At 44.2% G+C, this 21263-nt stretch overlaps 1 protein-coding gene across 25 annotated transcripts in view; it reads right to left on the minus strand.

Moving 5' to 3' along the window:
• Positions 1-5961: 5961 nt before the first annotated feature.
• The window catches only part of FGGY (FGGY carbohydrate kinase domain containing), a 399022-nt gene continuing 383720 nt past the window's right edge, over positions 5962-21263 (minus strand). For 21 of the 25 annotated variants that reach the window (XM_057310627.1, XM_057310624.1, XM_026497979.4 and 18 more), the window contains 2 exons: positions 11505-11566; positions 5962-6190 (listed from right to left, as the gene is read on the minus strand). In XM_057310627.1, the coding sequence (XP_057166610.1) occupies positions 6109-6190; positions 11505-11566 (144 nt within the window). In that variant the 3' untranslated portion in view covers positions 5962-6108. The remainder of the gene's footprint in view (positions 6191-11504; positions 11567-21263) is intronic. The other 4 variants (XM_044383813.3, XM_057310629.1, XM_048220296.2 and 1 more) reach the window with 1 other exon arrangement.

The following is a 21263-nucleotide window of genomic DNA, read 5'->3' on the forward strand; positions in this document are numbered from 1 at the left end:
TGAACCATGTGAGAGGACTCAACATTTCTCTTGCTTTTTGACTAGCAAAGGTTCATGGCACAATTTTAAGGGGTCATGCTGGATTTGACAAATAGATATTTATATTTTCGGGGAGAAGTCTATGATTTGGTGAGGCTCCAGGTGCCCAGGGGCTAATGGCAAAAAGATGAACTCCAGACCCACTGGCAGGAAGAGTGGCGGCTGGTCTGAACTGGACACACATGGCCTGCTTCAGTCTGGGTTACCTCAGGGATGGAGCAGAGCCGAATCCTCAGGCAGACGACCTTCAGTACCTAGAGCCTAACAGAGCTCAGAAAGGCAGGGCTGGACACATTTCCACTTTCATCATTTCTGGATGAGCCTTTCCAGACAGACCTACGTTACTGGCATCCTTGGACCTCTTGAAGTGCCTGTCAACTCTGGTGCTGGCACCCCGCTCAAAATTTCCGTGAAATCTCTTTCTCTGAATGTCGCCTCTCTCTTGAGCCTAATGATGGCCCCTTTGAGCATCAACAGGGACTGTTCCAGATCTCTTGACGCTGTAAAAGCTCAATAACTGGTTGGTTGTTGATAAGGCAACACAGAAGATTTACCCATAGAAACTGGATATTAAGTCGTCCACCTTGACCTGAAGCAATGCTTCTAGAAATCTGCTAATGTAAAAATGGACTGGTTGAGGAGAAAAACTGGCATTTGCTGTGCTTCTATTTTATATCAGGCACTGTGCCAGGGACTTCGAAAAATCATCCCATTTATTCCTTACATCAGCCATGAGGCAGATTTTCTTTTCTGCTACGTTCTAGGAGAAGAAACAGAGATGCATAGGTTAACTGGCTTGCGTGAGTTCACGTACCATGTCCATTAGTAAGCAGCAAAGCTGCAATGTGAAGAAGGACTCAGTGACTCCATGGCTCAAGGCTTTCTCACTTTACCACTCTGCTTGCCAGGAGAAATAACATGGTACTTTGATCAACCAATGAGCATCCGAAGGCGCCTCCTAGATATTTATACATCTGCTAAAGAAGGGAACCGTGGAGGAGAGAGCAATTAGCAAACTAATGAATCATCCTCTGTTGCACAAATAAGCTAATTGAATTTATTTAGGAAGAAGCAGTGGAGTCGTGCTGCCTCCACGTTCCACACGATCTTAGGCCAGTTACTTCAACTCTTGGAGCCGTGGTTTTTGTAGCTGGAAAATGGGATCCCATTCCTTGCCAGGCCTCCCTCACCAATTTATTACAAGCAGTAGCTGAGGTAATGTATGCGTAATCAATATGGAAACAGTCAAGAAATATTCAAATGGAAGGCATCAGCACTGGCTTTGTCTAAATATCAGACAAACCGTTGTACAGTTCACCCCAGATTTTTAATAAGAAAACACTTCTCATGAAGGCTTCGGGCAGGACTTAAGTAAATAGAAATCAGGTCCTTAGAAACACTTATTTTAATATGTAATTTTAAGTGATCTTCTTTGCAGAATGGAAATTGACCGTAAGATTCCAGGTGTGGTAATGATACAGAAACCTGAATTTATTAGCAGTAGCGTTTTTTATTTTAAGTTACTTTTGTTTCATGACTTCATACAATTGTCAAATATTCAGAAGGACTGGGTAAAACATCCTTTTTAAAAATGTACTTTTTTCTTTGTAAGTTCTCCCTCGAAACTGGGAAAAGGGGGAAAAAAGCTTTTTATATGTGACTCCCTCCTATTACTGTCAATAGCAGTTAAGTACATTTATGGAGACACAAGACAGCACAAAGATTCCTCTGTGATTCATCAGAAGGCCCATCTTAAGTATAATTACATTACACAGCTCCACTCAGTCATTAGTTTCTTGTTTAGTGACAATGTCCCTCATTTTAAATCCTTTGATGGTAATTATTTGTAACTATGCCCTTGAATTTTGAAAGCGTGTGTACTGTGGCCCCGCTGAACAATGGGTATTTCTAAACTAGGACGCAATTGGCTTCCCCTAAGGGACCATACGGGAAACGGTCTGGAACAACACCGAAAATTTGCAAAAGGTTTCTGAGCTTGAGCTATAGTCCAACACGAAGGTGTGTGGTTACCCATATGTGTGTGCAATAAAAACTAAAAGCAACTTGTGAGGTATAAAGCATGATTTTCTTAACCCTTAATGGACTATGGCCCATTTTCAAGTTTTCGATAATGCCTAAATGAAGGCATGTTAACATGTCTCACAGATTGGTCCCAAAGTGAGGCCCCCGTGAGACAGTTTTAGTTCTAGTCGTCTTTGTGCAGAAAAATATCTCGTGTTTGTGTATTTACTCATTTATTGAGCACCCAGGTGTGCTGGGCACTGTTTAGGTGCTGAGGACATAGACCTGCAAAGAGCCGGTGCCCCATACAAGAGCTCACAGGCCAGTGGCGGGTGGCGGGGGTAGGGGACAAATAAACAACCCCAAAGAACTTGATTATCCTCAGGTCTGTGAGAAAGAGCAGATCACGTTAACATTTCAGCTTCTTCCCGACACCTGCTGATTTGGTGGCGCCTCACACCTGGGAGTTTCCAGGATGTCCTACCGTGTTTTTACTGCTCCCTTTGGAACTTCCAGCCCTCTTTCCCTCTACTTCCCTGGTCAACTGGCAACCACATGGACGATGCTCTGAATATAAAGTCCAGCACCCAGTCTGGGTCTCCCCAAGGGAGGGCATCCCGTCCAGATGCCTCGTTTGGACCCCAGCAAACTGTGGCATTGGGTCTGCAACATGTCAGCCCATTCTGCCATCCTTGTCTTTTATTCCCCACTTCCCTTTCCCTGCTTTTGTTCTCTTGGGCTCTTTTGAAAGCCACATTTATGTTCTTCACATATGGCAAGTATTTTTGGTCAAAACTAAAAACCTATACAATGTGTTCCTTGGCACAAGGATTTGTTAAGCGAGGCTGGCTTCAACTTGAAAGAAAAGCTTTCAGTAGGCAGCAAAACAAAACAAAAATCCCACAAACCACTCTGGCCACATTGTAATTCTTATTCATAAAAGCAAAACATACTTATCCTTCACATGTATGCATTAAATAAAGCCCCCTTTCCCGGTGCGAGGAGGTGAGTGTTAGAGTCATTAAAATTTTTGTTCTCAAGCTACACTTGGTTCTAGAAATCCACATAGACACTTACATTTTCCTAACACGCTGGCTTTAGAGTAGGGACCAGAAGTATTTTCTTAGGAATTAACCCTCCGGCCAGATGGCCCCAAAACACTGTCAAAGCGGTATTTGTGGAGTATTTGCAAGGCACAGTGCTAGGGACCTTACACGGAGGTTTCTCACTGATTCCTTACCACTAACCCTACAGGGTAGGTAGGATTATCCCATTGATGGATGGGGCCTAGAGGTTAAGAATCTCGCCCAAGATCTTTGAGCCCTTCCAGCAGGCTGCTCTTCACTGTTGAGATGCCAAAAGATTCCTAGTGTTCCCATAATCTTTGCCTCATCTGTGTATGTTTTCCTTTTTCTTTAAGGCAGGGGGAACCTAAGGTCGGGTCTGGGTGGGACAGCAGTTGTCTTGGAGCATAGGGAGCCCACAGAATGCACACTGGAACTAAAAAGCGGGTGCTGGGGTGGAATTCCTCTCCAGCTGTCACAAGGGGTGAACCCCGGAGCCCTGCACCGAGGCGGATCTGAGGTTCAATATTTTCTCTCCCACTGGGGGACTCTGGACAAGGTGCTTATCCTTTCCGAGCCTCCCCTTCTCAGCTGGGGTGTGAGGGTAGTGCTGCCTGCCTCTTAGCGCCGAGGAAGGACCGAAGAGAACACAGAGGAAAACAGCTAGTAATTCTTCGTTCCCCGACCTCTGTGTTGTGCCGTGCACAGCGGCTGCATTCACTCCTGCTTTGCCAGAGCAGGCCCAGGCCTGTCCTAGTGTCCGAGTCAGGGCTGAGCAGCTTTAGCAGTTGAAGCCTGGCCGTGGTCCCGACATCCTGTGTGGGTCCCGCTGTACCCGACCTTTCCTCTGAGGTGCTGAGTCTGACCCCCCAGTCCTGCTCCATCTCCAGCCCAAGTGCTGGCTGGGGTGTAGCTGAGTGAGCTGGGCTTTCTCCTGCTGCTGGACTGGACGCCCACACCCACCTTCAGCCTGGCCTGTGTCCAAGATGTCGCTGTCCTTTGGATACCATAGAATGCCACTGTAGAGCCAGCCTTTGCAACTGGGTGGGGTCGTCCTACTCGGTAATTTTTACTGTTACTATTCTGAGCGTGTGCTAGGTACCAGGCCCTGCAAAAGACGGCGTGGCGCAGGCAGGTGAGCTGAGTGCCTTCTGTGTATCCTCTCATTGAATCCTCATTGTCATCCTGTAAAGTAGGTACTATTAATAGCTTCATTTTAAAAATGAAGGAACTGAGTCTTAGGAAGGTTAAGGGTCATTCTCAAGTCACACAGCTAGTAAGAGGGAAAGCCAGGCCCTGAGTCCTGAGCCAGGGCTCACAGCCCTTTCACCATGCTACCTTCCCTTTTATCCGTCAACCCTGTGCTGCTTCCTCCTTTTCTGGGCATTGGACCTTCTCCACGGCAGCAGGGGCCCTCTTTTATGGGAGCGTCTCTTGCAATGTACTCTGATGGATTCACTTGTCTCTCTCTCTCTCTCTCTCTCATTAAATGGGGGACCTCTGGGCCCTGCTTTTATTTAGTCCCTGTGCTCCAGTGCTCTGCACAATACCTGGCACAGAGTAAGTACTGCAAGATGTTTGTCGACTGACTCATAGTTACTTTTCCCCCCTTCCTGCTGAAGTCTGTATGTCCCCCATCCAGCCTCATCTCTAGAGTCAACATTAGTGGTAACTCTTGGGTCTGAAATGGCATGTGAGTGTGTGTATGTACATACGTGTGTGTCTGTGTATGTTTATGCATGTGTTATGGTATCAACAAAGGAACTATCTTTTGTTTTTTGTTTTTTTTTCAAGTACTTGTCAACATCAAAAGCTTTTAGCCATTGTGTTTCTTTAGTCTCCTTTAATCTGGAAATTTTTCATAGCCTTTCTTCGTCTTTATGACATAGACATTTTTGAAGAATATAGTCCATTAAAAAATAGAATGCTGCCCATTTTGGGTTTGTCTGATTTTTTTTTATGATTAGATTCAGGCTATGCATTCTCAGCCAGACTGATGCTGTGACCTCAGGCTCTCACATCTGGGGGCACGTGATGGCCATCTACCCATCTGAAGTTAATTTTGACCGATCAAGATGCTGCCCCATTTCTTCGCTGTACAGTTAATGTCATTTCTTCTCTTGTAACTGCTAAACCATCTGTGAGGAGACATTTTAACATACATCCTGTGACTTGTCGAAATTCCCTCCTGGATCTGTTCACGATTCCTACCTGTACCTATTTTTAACATGACGATTGCGAGGTGAGGATTCTCTCAGTAAATGCAATGTCTGATTCTAGACTGGATCCTGTACAGGAAGGGAAAAACTGCCCTAAAGGCCTTGGACTTACTGACAAGATTGGAATACAAATAGGAAATTAATCAAAGTGCTCTGTAAAAGTTAAAGCTATGGAAATTCACTCTCAGACGACTCAAAAATTCGTGTGTCTATAAATACACGTATGTGTACTATACGTGTGTGGAGAGAATGTACAAACGATAGAGCAAACCGTGTGAATGGTAAAAGGTAGTTGTGTGGGTGTTTCTGATATCATTCCTATTCTTGCCACTTTTCTGTCAGTTTGAAATTATTTCCAAATAAGAAGTTAATGATAAGCTTTTGGCCACCTATAAAAGAAGCATTAGATGTCCTACCTACAGCCCTTCAAGTCTGTCATTCAATGGCTGACACTGACTCAGTCTACAGGTACGAGCTTTGCCTGGACTGACTGAGCCACGAGGTCTAGTGGCACAGGAGACCCTATGACCCTGGGTGAAACTTCTGTCTTTCTGGTGGTGTCTGCAGAAACTGCCACCTATATAATGGTGGTATTTTGAAATGGAAGACTCTAGTTCTGGTTGCACATGTCTCGGCTGTCTTTATTAAAAGACGATACCGAAATGATAAAATGATACCTAAAGGATCTCGAGAATAAGATGAGAAGACAGAGGTCCCGATGCAGTGACGCAGAACCTTCTGGCAGGGGCCCCTGCGAGCTCTCTTCAGTCTCCTTTCATGATTGCTGCATATTCCTTCTGGTGTTCAACCAACTTCAGGAATACTTGATATTTCTTGTCATAGTATCTGTGGGAGAAAAATGAATATGTTGAGTGGTCTCAGACAAAACTGTTATGCGCTTCTCCTTATATTTAGAAGAACAGGAATGTATCTCATACGGTTGTGCAGACATCTCCCATTTTCTGAATGCTTCTAGCATCCTGAGCAATGGATCAGCGTGATTCATAGCTATTATCTGTAACCTACATGGGGTGTTATTATCCCCATTGTAGAAGTAAAGACATTTGCTCAGAGAGGCATATCTAAAGTAGTCTAGCTCAACGCCGGCAAGGCTGGAATGCCAACTGAGGTCTGTCTGACTTCACAGCCTCCGCTGTAACATACTAAAAGGGCCCAGGCTCAACACAGGCCCTTCCTCACTCCCAGCTTCAATAAATATTTCATATATGACTAGCCCAGGTTTGATGACTGGTTTAAAAACCACAGCCTGACCAGGGATGAGACTGAACATTTTCATCACCCTTTGTGGATTCCACACCCACGTTTCCTTTGCAGACACCTTTATCTGGAAGTACAGCCCCATGAAAATGTCACTAATGTCTTCCCTCTAGATGTGCCCTGCTATCCAGGCATCCCAGAGTGGACCTTGTCCTCCCTCTACCCTCTGTCTGGGTCCTGGTAGACCTGTTATCCCTGAACCTTTTCGAATGCGGTGTTGGCCATGAGACAGACGGCAGAGCAGCCTGATTCTGCAAGGGATAATAGCAGCTAAGACAAAGTATATGGGAACACTTGCAACTTTGTCCTTACTCCTCTTGGGTGGGAGGAGCTGACATGGGGAGAGGGGTTGATGACGCCAGTTTAGCATGTCTCAGTAGATTCTGGAATGTTCTGGAAAGAAGTCCTCAGGAAGGAGTTTTGGTGCAAGCTTGTGAATCAGAAGAAAGAGATTGCAAAAGCAACCGTGGGTATACACAGGGACTTAGTTGTAACATGCAAAGCTAAACAGATGAATATGAGTTCTACCGTAACCATTCTTACAAGCTATAACGGGGCCAAATACGCAGTCAAAGGTGAACTCTGAAGACTGAGTTTGAATCTCAGCTTGGCCAATACTAGCTGTGTGACAGTGGGTATGTTATTTAATCCATTTGTGTCCAAATTTCCTTATCTGTAAATGAGAATAATTATAGGACCTATCTCAGTAGAGCTGTTACATGAATTAAATGAGGTAATACATGAAAAGCACTTAGAACGGTGCCTGGATCTTAGTGTGGGTTATCCGTGCTAGCTGTGGTCACTCCTTAAAAACAAAATTAATATTCCAACATTATCATCAATCTTGAGATAAGTCGGTTCCAGTAAAACCTGCTCTATGAGCCTTGAAATTTATTAATCATAGAATGATTTTGGCGACAGAAATGTTCTCCTTCTATGACAGTTAAACAGTAAATACTTGTTATGTTATATGAAATTGATTTCCGGCCTCTGGAATCCCAAAACTGCTTGAAGGGAACTTGGGTCAATAACCTTCTCATACACTTGAAGATTTCCCATTTTAATCCTGACAATTTTGCAGCAATCTTTGTTCACTGGTTTTATTCTTTGTACAGTGGAAGAAGCATTGGTTTTCCAGGCCGAGAAGTCTGGATGACTTTGGGCAACTACTTTAAATGGTGGGAGTCTCAGTTTCCCTGATGTAAGAGGGATGATAACCATACCTACATCACAGAGTGACTGAATTTTAGACCCGAGATACTCTGTGAGCTGTCAAGTCTCACACATAGGCACTGATGTTGGTTTTATATCCTTCCATTATCCTGGAACACCAAAAGATGGATAGACTGTATTTTTCCTTGTTTACACATGGAAAGCTCAGGTCCAAGGCATATTCCACCCCCCCCCCCACGCTTTTTCCTTTTTTCAAAAAATTTTTTTTTTTTAGATTTTATTTAGAGAGAGAGAGAGAGAGAGAGCACAAGCCGGGGGGGGGGGCAGAGGGAGAGGGAGCAGCAAGACTCCCCACTGAGCAGGGAGCCCGATGCGGGGCTCGATCTCTGTACACTGAGATCATGACTTGAGCCGAAGGTAGATGCTTAACCGACTGAGCCACCCAGTAGCCCTCAAAAAAAATTTTTTTCGTAAAATACACATAGCATGAAATTTGGCCACTTTGAAGTGTACAGTGCAGCGAGAGTAAGTACATTCACACTGTTGTGCGACCATCACCACCTTCCATCAGGAGAACTCCCTTCATCTCGCAAAACTAAAACTCTACACCCATTAAACAAGAATTCCTCATTCTCCCCCTTCCTCCAGCCCCTGGAAACCACCGTTCTACTTTCTCTCTCTATGAAGTTGACTCTAGGTACCTCATACGAGTGGACTCATGCAATATTTGTTCTTTTGTGACTGGTTCTTTTCACTTAGCATCATGTCCTCAAGGTCCGTCCACGTTGTGGCATGTGTCACAACGTCCTTCCTCTTCAAGGCAGAATGGTGCTCCATTGTATGGATTCACCACTTTGCCTTTATCCATTCCCCCGCCAATGACCACTAGGTTGCTTCCATGTTTCAGCTACTGTAAACAATGCTGCTACGATCCTGTGTGTATAAATACCTCTTTGAGATCCTGATTTCGGTTCTTTTGGGTACATACCCAGAAGTGAAATTTCTGGGTCATATGGTAATTCTATTTTTAACTTTTGAGGAACCACTACAGTGGTTGTATCATTTCCCAATCCTACCAACAGTGGACAAGGGATCCAATTTCTCCACATCCTTGTTGACTGACCCTTGTTATTTTCTGGTTTTTGAGTGTTATCATCCTAATGGGTGTGAGGTGGTATTTCATTGTAGTTTTTGACTTGTATTTCCCTAGTGATTAGTGATGTTGAGCATCTTTTCATGTGCTTATTGGACATTTGTACATAATATCAAGACAAATATCTGTTCAAGACCTTTGCCCAGGGGTGCCTGGGTGGCTCAGTCAGTAAGCCTCTGCCTTCAGCTCAGGGTGTGATCCCGGTGTTCTGGGATCGAGCCCCACATCAGGCTCCTCCACTGAGAACCTGCTTCTTCCTCTCCCACTCCCCCTGCTTGTGTTCCCTCTCTCGCTGGCTGTCTCTCTCTCTGTCAAATAAATAAATAAAATCTTTAAAAAAAAAAAACCTTTGCCCACTTTTGATTTGGGTTGTTTCTGTTGTTGTTGCTGACTTTATCAGATACACGATACACACATATTTACTCTAATTCTGTAGACGGCCTTTTTACCCTGTTGATAGTGCCTTCTGAAGCACAGATTTTTTTCCAGGGCACTTGTAAATGACTGCTCTGAGGGCACAGATAAATTTGGTCTAGACATAAGGATGAGATTTGGGATCTTCCTAAAAAGCATATTGAACCACAGTCACTAGACCACGCTCTCTGTGATCCTGAATTTTAAAATCAGCGGATGCAAACAATGAATCATGGAACACTACATCAAAAACTAAGGATGTACTGTATGGTGACTAACATCCCATAATAAAAATTAAAAAATAAATAAATAAAATAAAATCAGCAGAATCCCCTCCCTTCCAAATTCTCCCCACACTCAGTCAGTGGCTTCTGTGTGGCACAGACCTAAGTAAATGTCTCATACAGATAATAATGTGACTTGAGGTAATGAGGTGCTGAAGAGAGTCGTTGAGAAGGCAACGCCATCTTTCTACTTGTAAACCTTGCGGCCACCTGTAGATGGTGCCAGAGTACCACGTGTGCTGCCTCCACAGAGGCGCGCTCCCTGCTGACTGAGACGCTGAAGATTCTTTTCAAAAGAACATGTGGATTTACTGAAGGAACTTAAAAATACACTTCCCTCAAATGTCTTGGGAGGGTCAGCAAAGAGATGGAGAAAAATGATCTGTTTCTACAAAAGAAGGAAGCTGCTAGCCGAGGCTCCCAAAGCCATTGGGAGCTCAGACCTCTCTCCATGTTCCTGACGTGAGCTCCCCCCAGGGAATGGCCTAACTCTCTGACCCCAGTATTTAGAGCGGGTTTTCTATTCAGAGGGTTAACAATCCAAATTCACTTGGAGAACTTCTGTAAGAAAAGGAAAATAAATTGGATTGCTTTTTTCCATGGACATTTCCAACTCTGTTAAATACCAATCATGCTTTGGTGGGATCAACACCTTTGCCTGTTACAGGAGGTGGAATTTCTTTTTATGCTTAACTTCAAATACAATTATAAAGTCAGTTGCACAACTGTACTCCCATTTTTATTTTTTTAATTTCTTTTAATAAAGATTTCATTTTTTTAAGTAATCTCTATGCCCAGTGTGGGGCTCGAACTCATGACCCCGAGATCAAAAGTCACATGTTCTTTAGACTGAGCCAACCAGGCACCCCTATCCTTCCACTTTTAAATTCACTACCAGTGACTTAATATAGGTCTTTTTCATCTGTCACTAGATTATTGAAAAAGCCTTCTGTGTGGCCTCTCTGCTTTTACCCGTGGGCCTTCGAATCCATCCTCTGAGAGAAATCTTTCTAAAAATGGCCAGGTCCTACCACTGCTTAAAGCTCAGTATCCCCAGTCTGCCCCCGGGTGAGGTCTGAGGTCTTCAGCCCCTGCATTTCACCTCCCGCCTGTACCCATCTCATACTTTGTATTTCAGAATTCTGAGTTGTTTATACTTCTCTGAACACGGCATGCTGTTCCCACCTCGACATCTCTACATGTGTTACTCCCTCTGCTGAGAAGGTCCTCCCCATTTCCTCTGAGCATTAGAGTCAGCGTAGACGTCATCTCCTCTCACCCCTACATGGCCACATTCCTTCCTTCCTTGGGCTACTTTGTTACCTGGTAATACTTCTGTAGAACTTGTCTTTCCTTCTGAAATGACCTATGTGCAGGTGTAAGATTATGTCTCAGTTCTCCTGGCAACCCTGCTTACAGGCAAATTAGCAGAATGCCGTGAATATAGCAGGAGCTCAAAAAATTAGTGTTTTGTGAATTGGGGTTAAAATACTAATCAAGGTCATGTTGTAGTCCTCCATGCCAAGTGATGCACAGGGCAGATGGACAGACAGATGCTACTGTGTGCTTTGACGGAAGATATAAGGGATCCCCATTTCAGAACGGAAGACCCGATGTGCTGCTTATCAGCTAGGGGAAAGAACCCTGGTCTGAGAGTTCAGAGACCCCCAGGTCTGGCCCCACCTAGCTCTGTGACTTTAGCTAACAAAGCGACATCGCCTCTCTGGGACTCGGTTGTAACAGCTATTAAATAAAAGAACTGGATTCCTGGCCCCCAAGGTTTACGCCAGCTCTCCAGGTACATGTCTTTGTATGTCTTCATTCTTCAGCATGGTGCATATAACAAATATAAACTTACCTTTTATCCTCAAGTCTGGGAAACACGACCTTCCCAACTTTGCTCATTCTTGCCATTGCCTCCTGTCGAAGGGAAAACAGAACACAAGGAGCTGAGTTGGAAACCTAATACCAAAGTGAGGCTTGTCACAGGCAAGAACATTCTAATTAGAATTCACTCCCCCTTAAGATATTCAGTGAGTCCATTTTTTTTCCAACTTATTTTCTTTGGTAGTAAGAATAAAACCTGATAAACATTAAAAGTTATGTCTATGACCACAGAACCTGGGCTTAAGAAATGATTCAGTATTGAGGGCTCCAGGGCCTAACCAACCCCAAAGGCAAAGCACCTTTGGGATCCCCTGCAGGGAGCAGTGGGAGGAACTTACTTGTCCTCTCATTACCTGGACATGAAGGCTTAAGACGGCGACACAATCAGTCACGAAGCGCACTGTTTCCTTAAACTCAAGATAACTACAGCTGAATGGAACCCACTTTGGCCCTACTCTTTAGGATAACATCCTTAAGACCTCTTCTGTTCAACGTAAGTTTTTTTCCCTAGAACTGTGAGCACAGATGTGAGGCCTCTGGGCTACATCTAATTTACTTGAGCTGTGGACCGTGACTTCAGGACATTCTTGTCTTTACAATGGGAGAATTGGGCAGCCAGTGAGTGGCAGTGTCTGGGTGCCCACAGCCGATGTGTGCAGCAATGAGATCACCCGGCTCGTGTGGGCTCCGTGACAGGAACGCGAGGCTTAGGCTTCCTTGGGCAGTCTCCCCAAGCTGGGAAAGCAATGGAAAAGGTAGGGGGGATGGCATGAACCCAAAATTTGGAGTCCGACAGACTTGACTAGGGAGACGGCAGGCAATGGCGTGCCACAGCTCCTCAGCTAGGCCTGCCTTAGGAATGGTTATTGAGCTCTTATTGTTAAGGACGTAGGCATCCTGGGGTCACATACGTACAACTTCTTATTCCACATATTTATTAATTATTCACTATGTACCAGACATCATGTTAGATTTGCGTAAGACATAGTCTTTGTCTTGGGGAAACTTACATAGTAGCTGGGGAAGAAATAATTTATATTATTTATATAAGTTAATTTATATTTACATAAATGTATATATTGCATATATTATTTACCACTGATTCCCTTCTGGTATGCCACACATTTACTGGTTTATGTGTTTCTGATCTTCCATCTCACTCCTTGCCCTCCCCAGAATGCAAGCTACATGAGGCCAGGCGCTTTGACTACTTACTGCTTACTCAGCACCTAGAATATTCATATAATAAACCAAGCCCCTTGTATTGGCCCAGAGCAGCATATTTAGCAGAAAGGTATTTAACAGCAGGTATATTTAACAGAATACAGAGATGAAAACTGCATGGGTCCTTTCACCACGGGGCTCACCATAGAGTGGAAGAGACATTTACTGTGATCAGAATAGAGGGTGATAAACACTTTGCCAGGAATAGATAAATTCCTTTTCAGTAGTTGTTCAAGGGTTAGGAAACTTGACACTGTCTCATCTGCTAATCACCTACCCATACGTCCACTCTGGCGAGGATGCCCTACCAACCCTTCCCCGAGGATGGCATGAACACTCCAAAGGCGTTCTCTGGTTTCCCAGCCCTCAACAGATTTAAAAACGCTGACTAGGAACCAGACATGCTGAGGTTAGCAAGCACAGTGACAACAGAAAGAAATGGCAGTCTTAAGAAAGGAGGAGATTTTCTAAATTATGAAAAATTACTGGAAAGGAAACCACGGTTAAAAGAACTAAAAAAGGACAATCTGGGGCCATTTTGTGGAGGGATGAACAGCCAAACACATCTTGGTGAGGCTGCTGCCGCTCCACTTCACAGGAATATTTGAAGAGCTCTGCTCACCCTGTATTTTCCTTCCTAGACTAAGTTCTGACTCCCTTAAAGTGAGCCCCCGTCTTGCAGAGAGGGCCTCAGCAATGCCCAGCGCCAACTCTGGCACTTATTCTCATGTCCTATCCTTGCTGCTTCTTTCAGAGTAGCGCTCTGCAGGGTTTCCAGAACGGTTTGCCTCCTCTTGCTCCTTGGAATCCTGAAAATGCCCTCGGGAAATACTCCTCTGGGTTGGGCTGACGCCTCAGCCTAGAGAGGACATTCCAGGACTGCCTTCATGGGTGGGACCCAGGAAACTTGTATTAGAAAAGGTGCTCCACAAATGTCCCTTCTCTTCCCACTGAAACAGACGTGTGGACACATGACAGATGGCAGGGCTTTCTTCCTTTCTTCACATTACCTTTCCTTTTTTTAAAAATAAATTCCTGAGAAACAAACAGTGGCACTAGAGATTTCAAAGGTTTAAAAAGAGGTTCTTTTGTTCCCTAAAAAAGCACAGATTTAAACATTAAACTTAGCTCAGGTATTGACTCCACTGAGGAGGCTTTTTCTGACTCATCCCTGCCGCCTGCCTCCCACCTCGACTGAATTCTTTGCTCCCACAGCAGCCTGTGCTACCATCTACCCCAGCATTTACGACACGGCACCACAATTCTTTGTTAGCACACCAGCCTCCCCAACGAGACGGTGAGCTCCTTAACACAGGAACTGTTACAATCATTTCCACCGCCAAACTCAGCATCTGGTGTATCGTGTGCACTCAGGGAATGTCTACCGGATGAATGAACTTAAGGGTCATACTCGTGACAAAATGCTAAAATGGAAGTTTTGGCTGAGATCTAAAGCTGACAGATAAAAGATACCAAAGTGAGCTGGAAACAGACCACCCTGAAGAATTTGTAAAAAGGGTGGTTGAGGACCCATTAATCAACTCTTAAACCTTTATCCACATGGAAGCCCAGAAAAAGAGATTTTTTTTTTTTTTTTTTTTTTTTTTAAGGAGCAACTTGGTTTACTGTGCATCAGGCCTACTTCCAGGGGAAAGGGGAGAGGAGTCTCCCCCTTCACTAGTCAAGAGAGCAGGGCTTCACTGAGAACAACAGGGAACCTGATACGTGTCCCCGAGGTTGTGGGACACAGTGGACTCAGTGGGATTCCCGTGAGGAAGAGAAGGGCTGGCTGGCAGCTTCAGTGTAGGAGGGAAGGATCCAGCACTGGAGTCAGACAGCACTGCCAGAGTCTGTCAGACTCCAAAAGGCATGGCTGGTTCCCATGGACCCTAGGTGGCCCACACGTGAGAGAGCTGTCCTGGATTGTCTCAAATACTGTCCAATATGGCCGCCTCATGAGGCAGAGGGAGTCTGCACAAAGAAGCTTGAGACGACCTACTCGGTGTCTTAGGAATGAAGAGAAGAGTAAACAATCTACTAGAGTAGCATGAATGAGGACAAGATATTATACATGGGAGGCTTCCAAAGTAGAGGATTTCCAAAAAAAAATCTATGACGGAACCTAGCTACAAACACCTAGTCGGCGAAGGGAACTGATCAGATAAGAACTTCCTACACCCCTGACCTTTCTTCCCATACACCCTCCAACTACCTCAGAGGAACAAGAAAAAAAAAAAAATCAAAACCCGAATCTGCTGGAGAGGGAGTGAGTGGGGAGGAGAGAAGACTGATCACAGCTTCGTCCTCTCATGTGCAGCAGACCCCAGCTGGGGAGTGTGGAGAGGTCTCATCTTTAGATGAAAACGCATGTGATGATTATTATATATTCCTTGATAATCTAATTTCTGAATCTGGGCCATGTCTCACAACTTAAGGAGATCATAAAACTTGTGTTACCTAACATGACTTTGTACTTACCTAAGGAAGTAATGGAACTACCAGAATTTTTAACCAGGGCAGAGAAAAACTTGTTCTACTGCACAACTGTTTAGGGGATGGTGGGAGTAACAAACACAATTGTTTCTCATTTCTATCTCAAGAATCGTGTTTGTCCTAAACACAAGTTATATATGCATAATAAACACTGGATGAAAATATACTGGAATGTTAACAGGTTCAAGAGCATGGGTGGTAATTTTTTTTTCTCTTTTTTGTCTCTTCTAAATTTTCTGCAGTGGCATATGTGGATTTGATAATTTAAGGATAATAAAAAAAATACTGCATTCTAAAAAAAAAAAAAAGTTATGTTTATATAGGCACTCAAAGCTACTCGTGCTCCTCCTGTCTCCTGGGAGGCAGAGCTCATTACGGGTACTGGACCCGAAGTGGAGGATGCCTGGAGAGTCACTGCTGTCATCAGACACGGCACTGCTGGCTTCTCTAATTTCTCCAAATCACTACCATAAAGCCAAAACCTCAGGAACCCGCTGGCTGCAATAAATCTGGAAATTACCACAGCATAACAATATGAATTTATTATGGGAATGCTGACACGTGCTAAATATAGTCACCCCCACAATATATTTCTGTTCAAAAGGGTTTGTTTGAAGTTGGCCTCAAAATTCATACTTTTTGTCAGCAGGCAGGAGCCGGACAACCTTAATTTGCAGCGCGCTACCCTCTTTGCGTGAGAGTCTAGACAGCACAATGAATACAGTGACTTTTTCTCTTTCCTTTTTGCCCACACAATGAAAGCTTTTTACAAACAAAATATTTTGTAAAATCGCACTTTAATCACTTCTTTTCTTTCCCTCTATAAGGCAATGCTATAAATAAACCATGAAAGTTCACATTTGATCGTCACTTCTGAAAGCAAGTGAAGGGTCTCTGTAGGAAAAAATAGGGGCCCTGTACCATGGTCATGAAAGACTGCATTCATGGGGTTTGACCCTTCCCTGCCGTGTCAAGGCTGAGATACCAGTCCGCACACACTGCTAACCACCCCGAAGGCCGCAGCACCAGCAATCACCAGGCCTGCGTGGGCACGGGAAACACCCAGTTCTCATGTGTGATGGCCTGGCTTGGGAGCTAGCAAAGGGCTTTAAGGCTACACTGGGCTGAGTTATCCAGGGAAATTAGGTTAAGGGAAGAAAGGGGCTCTTCAAACCAGCGCGAAGATGGGGATCCCATGAGTGGCAGACACACTGTGGCACTGTATGGCAATCTGTGGAATGGGGGGGGAGGGAGTCTGGTACCTTCTGTCCTAGTCAGGGGAAGCGAAACAATGGCCTTACACATTTGGGAAGGCTATCAGGTAGTCTAGACCTAGGCACCAAAGGGGACTGCAAGCTTGGCAGTGCCCAGAGTCACAGTCTACAGGGAAAAATGATCAGGACCCAGCCTGGTGGGAGCTATACTGTGCATTCCCCAAAGGCAAGAACCATGTTACTGCAGGTGTCAAGCCTAGCATGGTCCTAGTACTCACAGGAGCTTGGTTAATGTTTGCTGAGTCGCTGAATGAGAGGGTGAGGACTTTCATCACAGGGGCAATGGAAGATCATGTAAGCCAGTGTTTCTGAAATGGCATATGTGCTCCAGGGAGTGCACAAGATGACCCATTAGGATTCCAGGAGAAAATACTAAGAGTGCCATTTACATGAGTTTCTAGTCTCAAGAAATTAGTTGAGCTTTACCAGCATTTAACATGCAGATCGTCACCAGATTGGTCAGTTGGTCCACACACTGGATAGACCTGAGTCACATAACATGCGTGAGGTTTCCTAAAAGATGTATGGGATCTCTACACCACAAAGGGGATGACAGCACAGTGCTCGCCTGGGTTCCCAGTACCCAGGGATGTGCTCCATGATGTCACTTACACATTCCATGCCAGTGGATTTATAGGTATTACCTAGTTTCATTTACACTAACCTTCACAAAATGGACAAGCAGCTGAAAAAGATTCAGTCAACGGATTAAAGGTAATGGTGATCATTCAGATCCAAGTAAATAAGAAAATAGTGACACTTTTACTTGGCACTCGCTCTTCATATGAGAATACAAAAGCAATGAAGACCTGGTCAGATAAGACAAGAGTTGGGAAGACGTCAAACTTATCTAGAATACCGGGTGAGATACAGATACACAGGCATAAACAAAATCATTTGGAAATCATCAAAACACTTTAAAAATCATTAGAAACTCACCTGGCCATAGATATATAATATACCTGGAGGTACGGCATAGTATCATAATAGGCAAGAATTGGAAATATTTTATTTCAGCCACATTTCATCTGCTTTACAGTGTATGGAATCTACAAGTACAGAACACAGCCACGCCTTTTCATCGACAAGTTTCCATGTACTGAAGATGCAAGCCTGAACATTTTTTGATTGACGCAAAAAGCGTGGCGTCCATTGATTTAGCAGTCAACTCCCATGGCCGTTGCTACGTTACTGGTTCACGCCAACATTTCCCAGATGCCTACCACTCTATGCTGTGCACGGTGCTAACTGCTAACTGTGCACGGGAACTCTTTAATCCTCAACACGACTTAATGACGTCGATATCATCATCCATCCCCACTTCATGAATCAAGGAAGGGAACAAAGTACAAGTTATTTGCCCAAAGCCATCAAGCCAATATGTGTGAAGCCAGAATTCAAGTCCAGTTCTGACTCCAGGCCCTTGCTTAGCCCCACACTCAGACTTGAGGCTCCTGTCCTCCCTGTAATGCAAAAAGCCTGGCCCTTGAGGCAGTCCCCTAAGCTTGAGTTCAAGTCCCATGTCTGCTGCTTATTAACTGCATGAACTCCCTGGGTGGAAATTGTGTGTGTGTGTGTGTGTGTGTGTGTGTGTGTGTGTGCATGTGCACGTGCACAACAGGCCAGTACAGCACACGGCACCTTTTTCCAGAGATGCTGACACGTAGCTCTGAATACATGAATCTGTCTTCTTGACGAACTCTGAGTCATTTTACTGGAAAACAAGTTCACATGGTAATGTGTGGGCTGAGGCACATGACCCCTCCATAGAAAAACAGAAAGTATGGCAATGTGATTTTGTTCCTCCAACAAACATGAAGAAATGGCTAGTTGTTCTTTCCTTTATTTTGTTTTGCTTTTCTTTTTGATACAGTCATCTTCTGACCTGCACCTGGGATCCTGTGTCACCTCCGTGCATTGATGACAACAATGTCAATTTAGAAGCGAGAAGGAATGAGAGAAAGGAGAATGGGAGAAGTCTTAATCATTAATCATGATGTGAAGCTTTGTGCTTTATTTATAATTTTAAGTTCTGTCTATATATCTATACAGCCACCTACCTACCTACTCACATACAGGCACACGTCAGTCGTGTTCAGGGTGCTGATTACATGGGTACACAAATGCATCACACTGTGTGCGTAAGATCTGTGTATTTCGCTTTACGTGCACTAGATCTCAATGCAAAAATTGTAAAGAAGAAAAAAAGCACTGCGTATAAGTGAATGTGTTGGAATATTCATATTTTCTGTAATTTTTTATTATATAATGCCTACCAAACAGCAAAACAAAATTTAAGCAGCCCAGCCTTCCACTCTTGGCTGCAAATACACCTCCTATTAGCCTCCTGAAGACAAAGCAGGGGGTGTGGAGAGGCTCTGCACTGCTTCAGGAGATGGAGACGCTAGCAGAAAGATACTGGGTTTCTGAGATAGACTTGGCATTGTATCTGGGCTCTGCTCACTTAAAGATGTGTGAACTAAGCCTCAGTTTTCCCATTTATAAAGTGAGAAGAATAATACCTCCTTGCAGCACTGCTGAAAATTCCCGTATGCCACTCTCTGACCACCATGTGCTAACTAGTCAGGATCCTGACTTCCACTTCGGTGTCCTCATAGCCCCAGGGCCAGTTGGAGTGATTTTTCAGAAAGAGAAAATGTAGTGCAGTGATTAAGACAAAAGACTGACTATAGCAAACTGCCAGGGTTTGAAGTGGGGCTTTACCACATACTGGCTGTATCATCATGGACAAATGATTTAACCTCTGTATTAGCTTCTGTTTCCCCTTCTGAAACTGGGGATAGTAATAGTATGCCTCTCACTGGCCTGCTGTGAGGATCACGTGAGTTTTTTAGGTAAAGCACCTAGAACAGCACCATTACATAATAAAGGCTCCATACATTTTCCCATGTTTATTATCCTACTAGCATGCAAACTCCATGTGGCCAGGGGTTGTTACTGGATTCCTTTACTGCACTAAGAACTGTGTTTCGCCAGAACAGGTAATCCTTAAATATTTGTTGAATGAATCCATGAATGAGCTAAGTTAGATTTTGTCTCTATGGGCTGTTCATATACACAGTACTTCTGAAACCAGATGTGTGGGTTTTTCCTCACACCAATCAATTTCCCATCTCACCAGACACCAATGGGGTGTCCCACAATTCAATTCAATTCTGACACCACCCGGAGTTAGCGTTAGACTCTATAGGTTTAAGGGTTCAGCCCTCCATGACTACCTCCCACTTCAGATGCCAGGCACAAGTCCCGCCTGCACTTCTGACTGACTATAAACTTGGGGTTCCCATGACTAGCCATCCCACTTTGCATTGGGTAATTTGCTAGAACAGCTCACAGGAAAACAGTTCACTTATTGTTACTGGTTTATTACAGAGGATATGATTCTGGTACAGACAAATAGAAGAGATTCACAGGCAAGGTCTGGGGGTGTGGAACTCCTATGCCCTCTAGGGGGCACCACCCAAAGCTCGCCAAACCCTGTTGTTCAGGGGTTTTCAATGAGGTTTCATTACATAGGCTTGATTGGTAAAAATCATTGGCCACTGATTGAATCAACCCATGCGGAAACTGTCTGTGACCCCAGCCACCCGTCACCCCATCAGCATACAAAAGACACTCTTTTCATGCCAGAGATTCCACGGTCTCAGGAGATGTGTGCCAGGAATCATAGACAAAGATAAAATCTTTAGTTTTTGTTCTAATACAGTTGCTCTCACTACTAAACACTGCAGTGGACCCCCACTGCTTTTTGAATGACATTCAGATTTTGCAGAATGGCCTAGAACTTCGAGATTGTGCTTTGCTGTCATCTACAACCTTGTTTCATGCCCTTGCTCATTGTCCTGGTCAGGCTGGAAACCACGGGCATCTTGCCACTGACCAAACATGTCAAGCTTGCTCCTGCCTGCTCTTGCCCTCCCAGGAATGCTCTTCTCCTGTATGTCTGGCTGGATTTTTTGTATGATTCAGGTCCTCCTCAAATATAATCTTGCAGAGGCCAGACTTCGCCATTTGGCTGAAACAGTCCACTTCTCCCAAGCGTCTTCTATCAGATCAACTCATTTTTTTGGTCTTTAAAACCCTTTATAGCACTTAGCATCACCTGAATTATACTGTTAATTTATTTGCATCCTCATTTACTGCCTGCCTCTTCTTCTGTGGCCCTCCCCTCTACTCCTCCTTCCTGAATCTAAGCTCCATCAAAGCAGGGTCCCTGGCTTTCTTATTCATTGATGTATCCCTAGCTTTTAGCAGGGAATGAGTTAAACATTAGCTGAACGTATATACTTATTGAATTCCTATTTTAGGAAGGCACTGTGTATGTCTTGCCTCATCCGATGCTCACGAACATTCTGTGACAAAGGTCTTAGGATCTAAATTTACAACAGAGGCTCACAGAGGTTAAGTGACTTGCCTAAGCTAATAAGTGGCTTAGGGAGGATTTAAAACTTGCCTTAACTCATGAATAATACCAGGCCTATTCCTTAAGGAGCTCACAGTCAGTCAATAGGCAGATCTTTAGGCTAGTTCCTGACAATTTATCTTCCCCTGATGTCTGTAGGGCCCTGTAAAACCCTAAAAGCTTGCTTTCTCCACCGTCAAAGACAAATTCAATTATAGTCATTATATTGTGTTTACAAAGGCAGGAAGGTGGATTCATTGATGTATAGAAAGACTGTTCGTATTAATTTTTGAAACAAACAAAATTACTGCCAGCT

Source organism: Ursus arctos, unplaced genomic scaffold, assembly GCF_023065955.2.
Source record: "Ursus arctos isolate Adak ecotype North America unplaced genomic scaffold, UrsArc2.0 scaffold_12, whole genome shotgun sequence".
In the NCBI taxonomy this organism is placed as follows: domain Eukaryota; kingdom Metazoa; phylum Chordata; class Mammalia; order Carnivora; family Ursidae; genus Ursus; species Ursus arctos.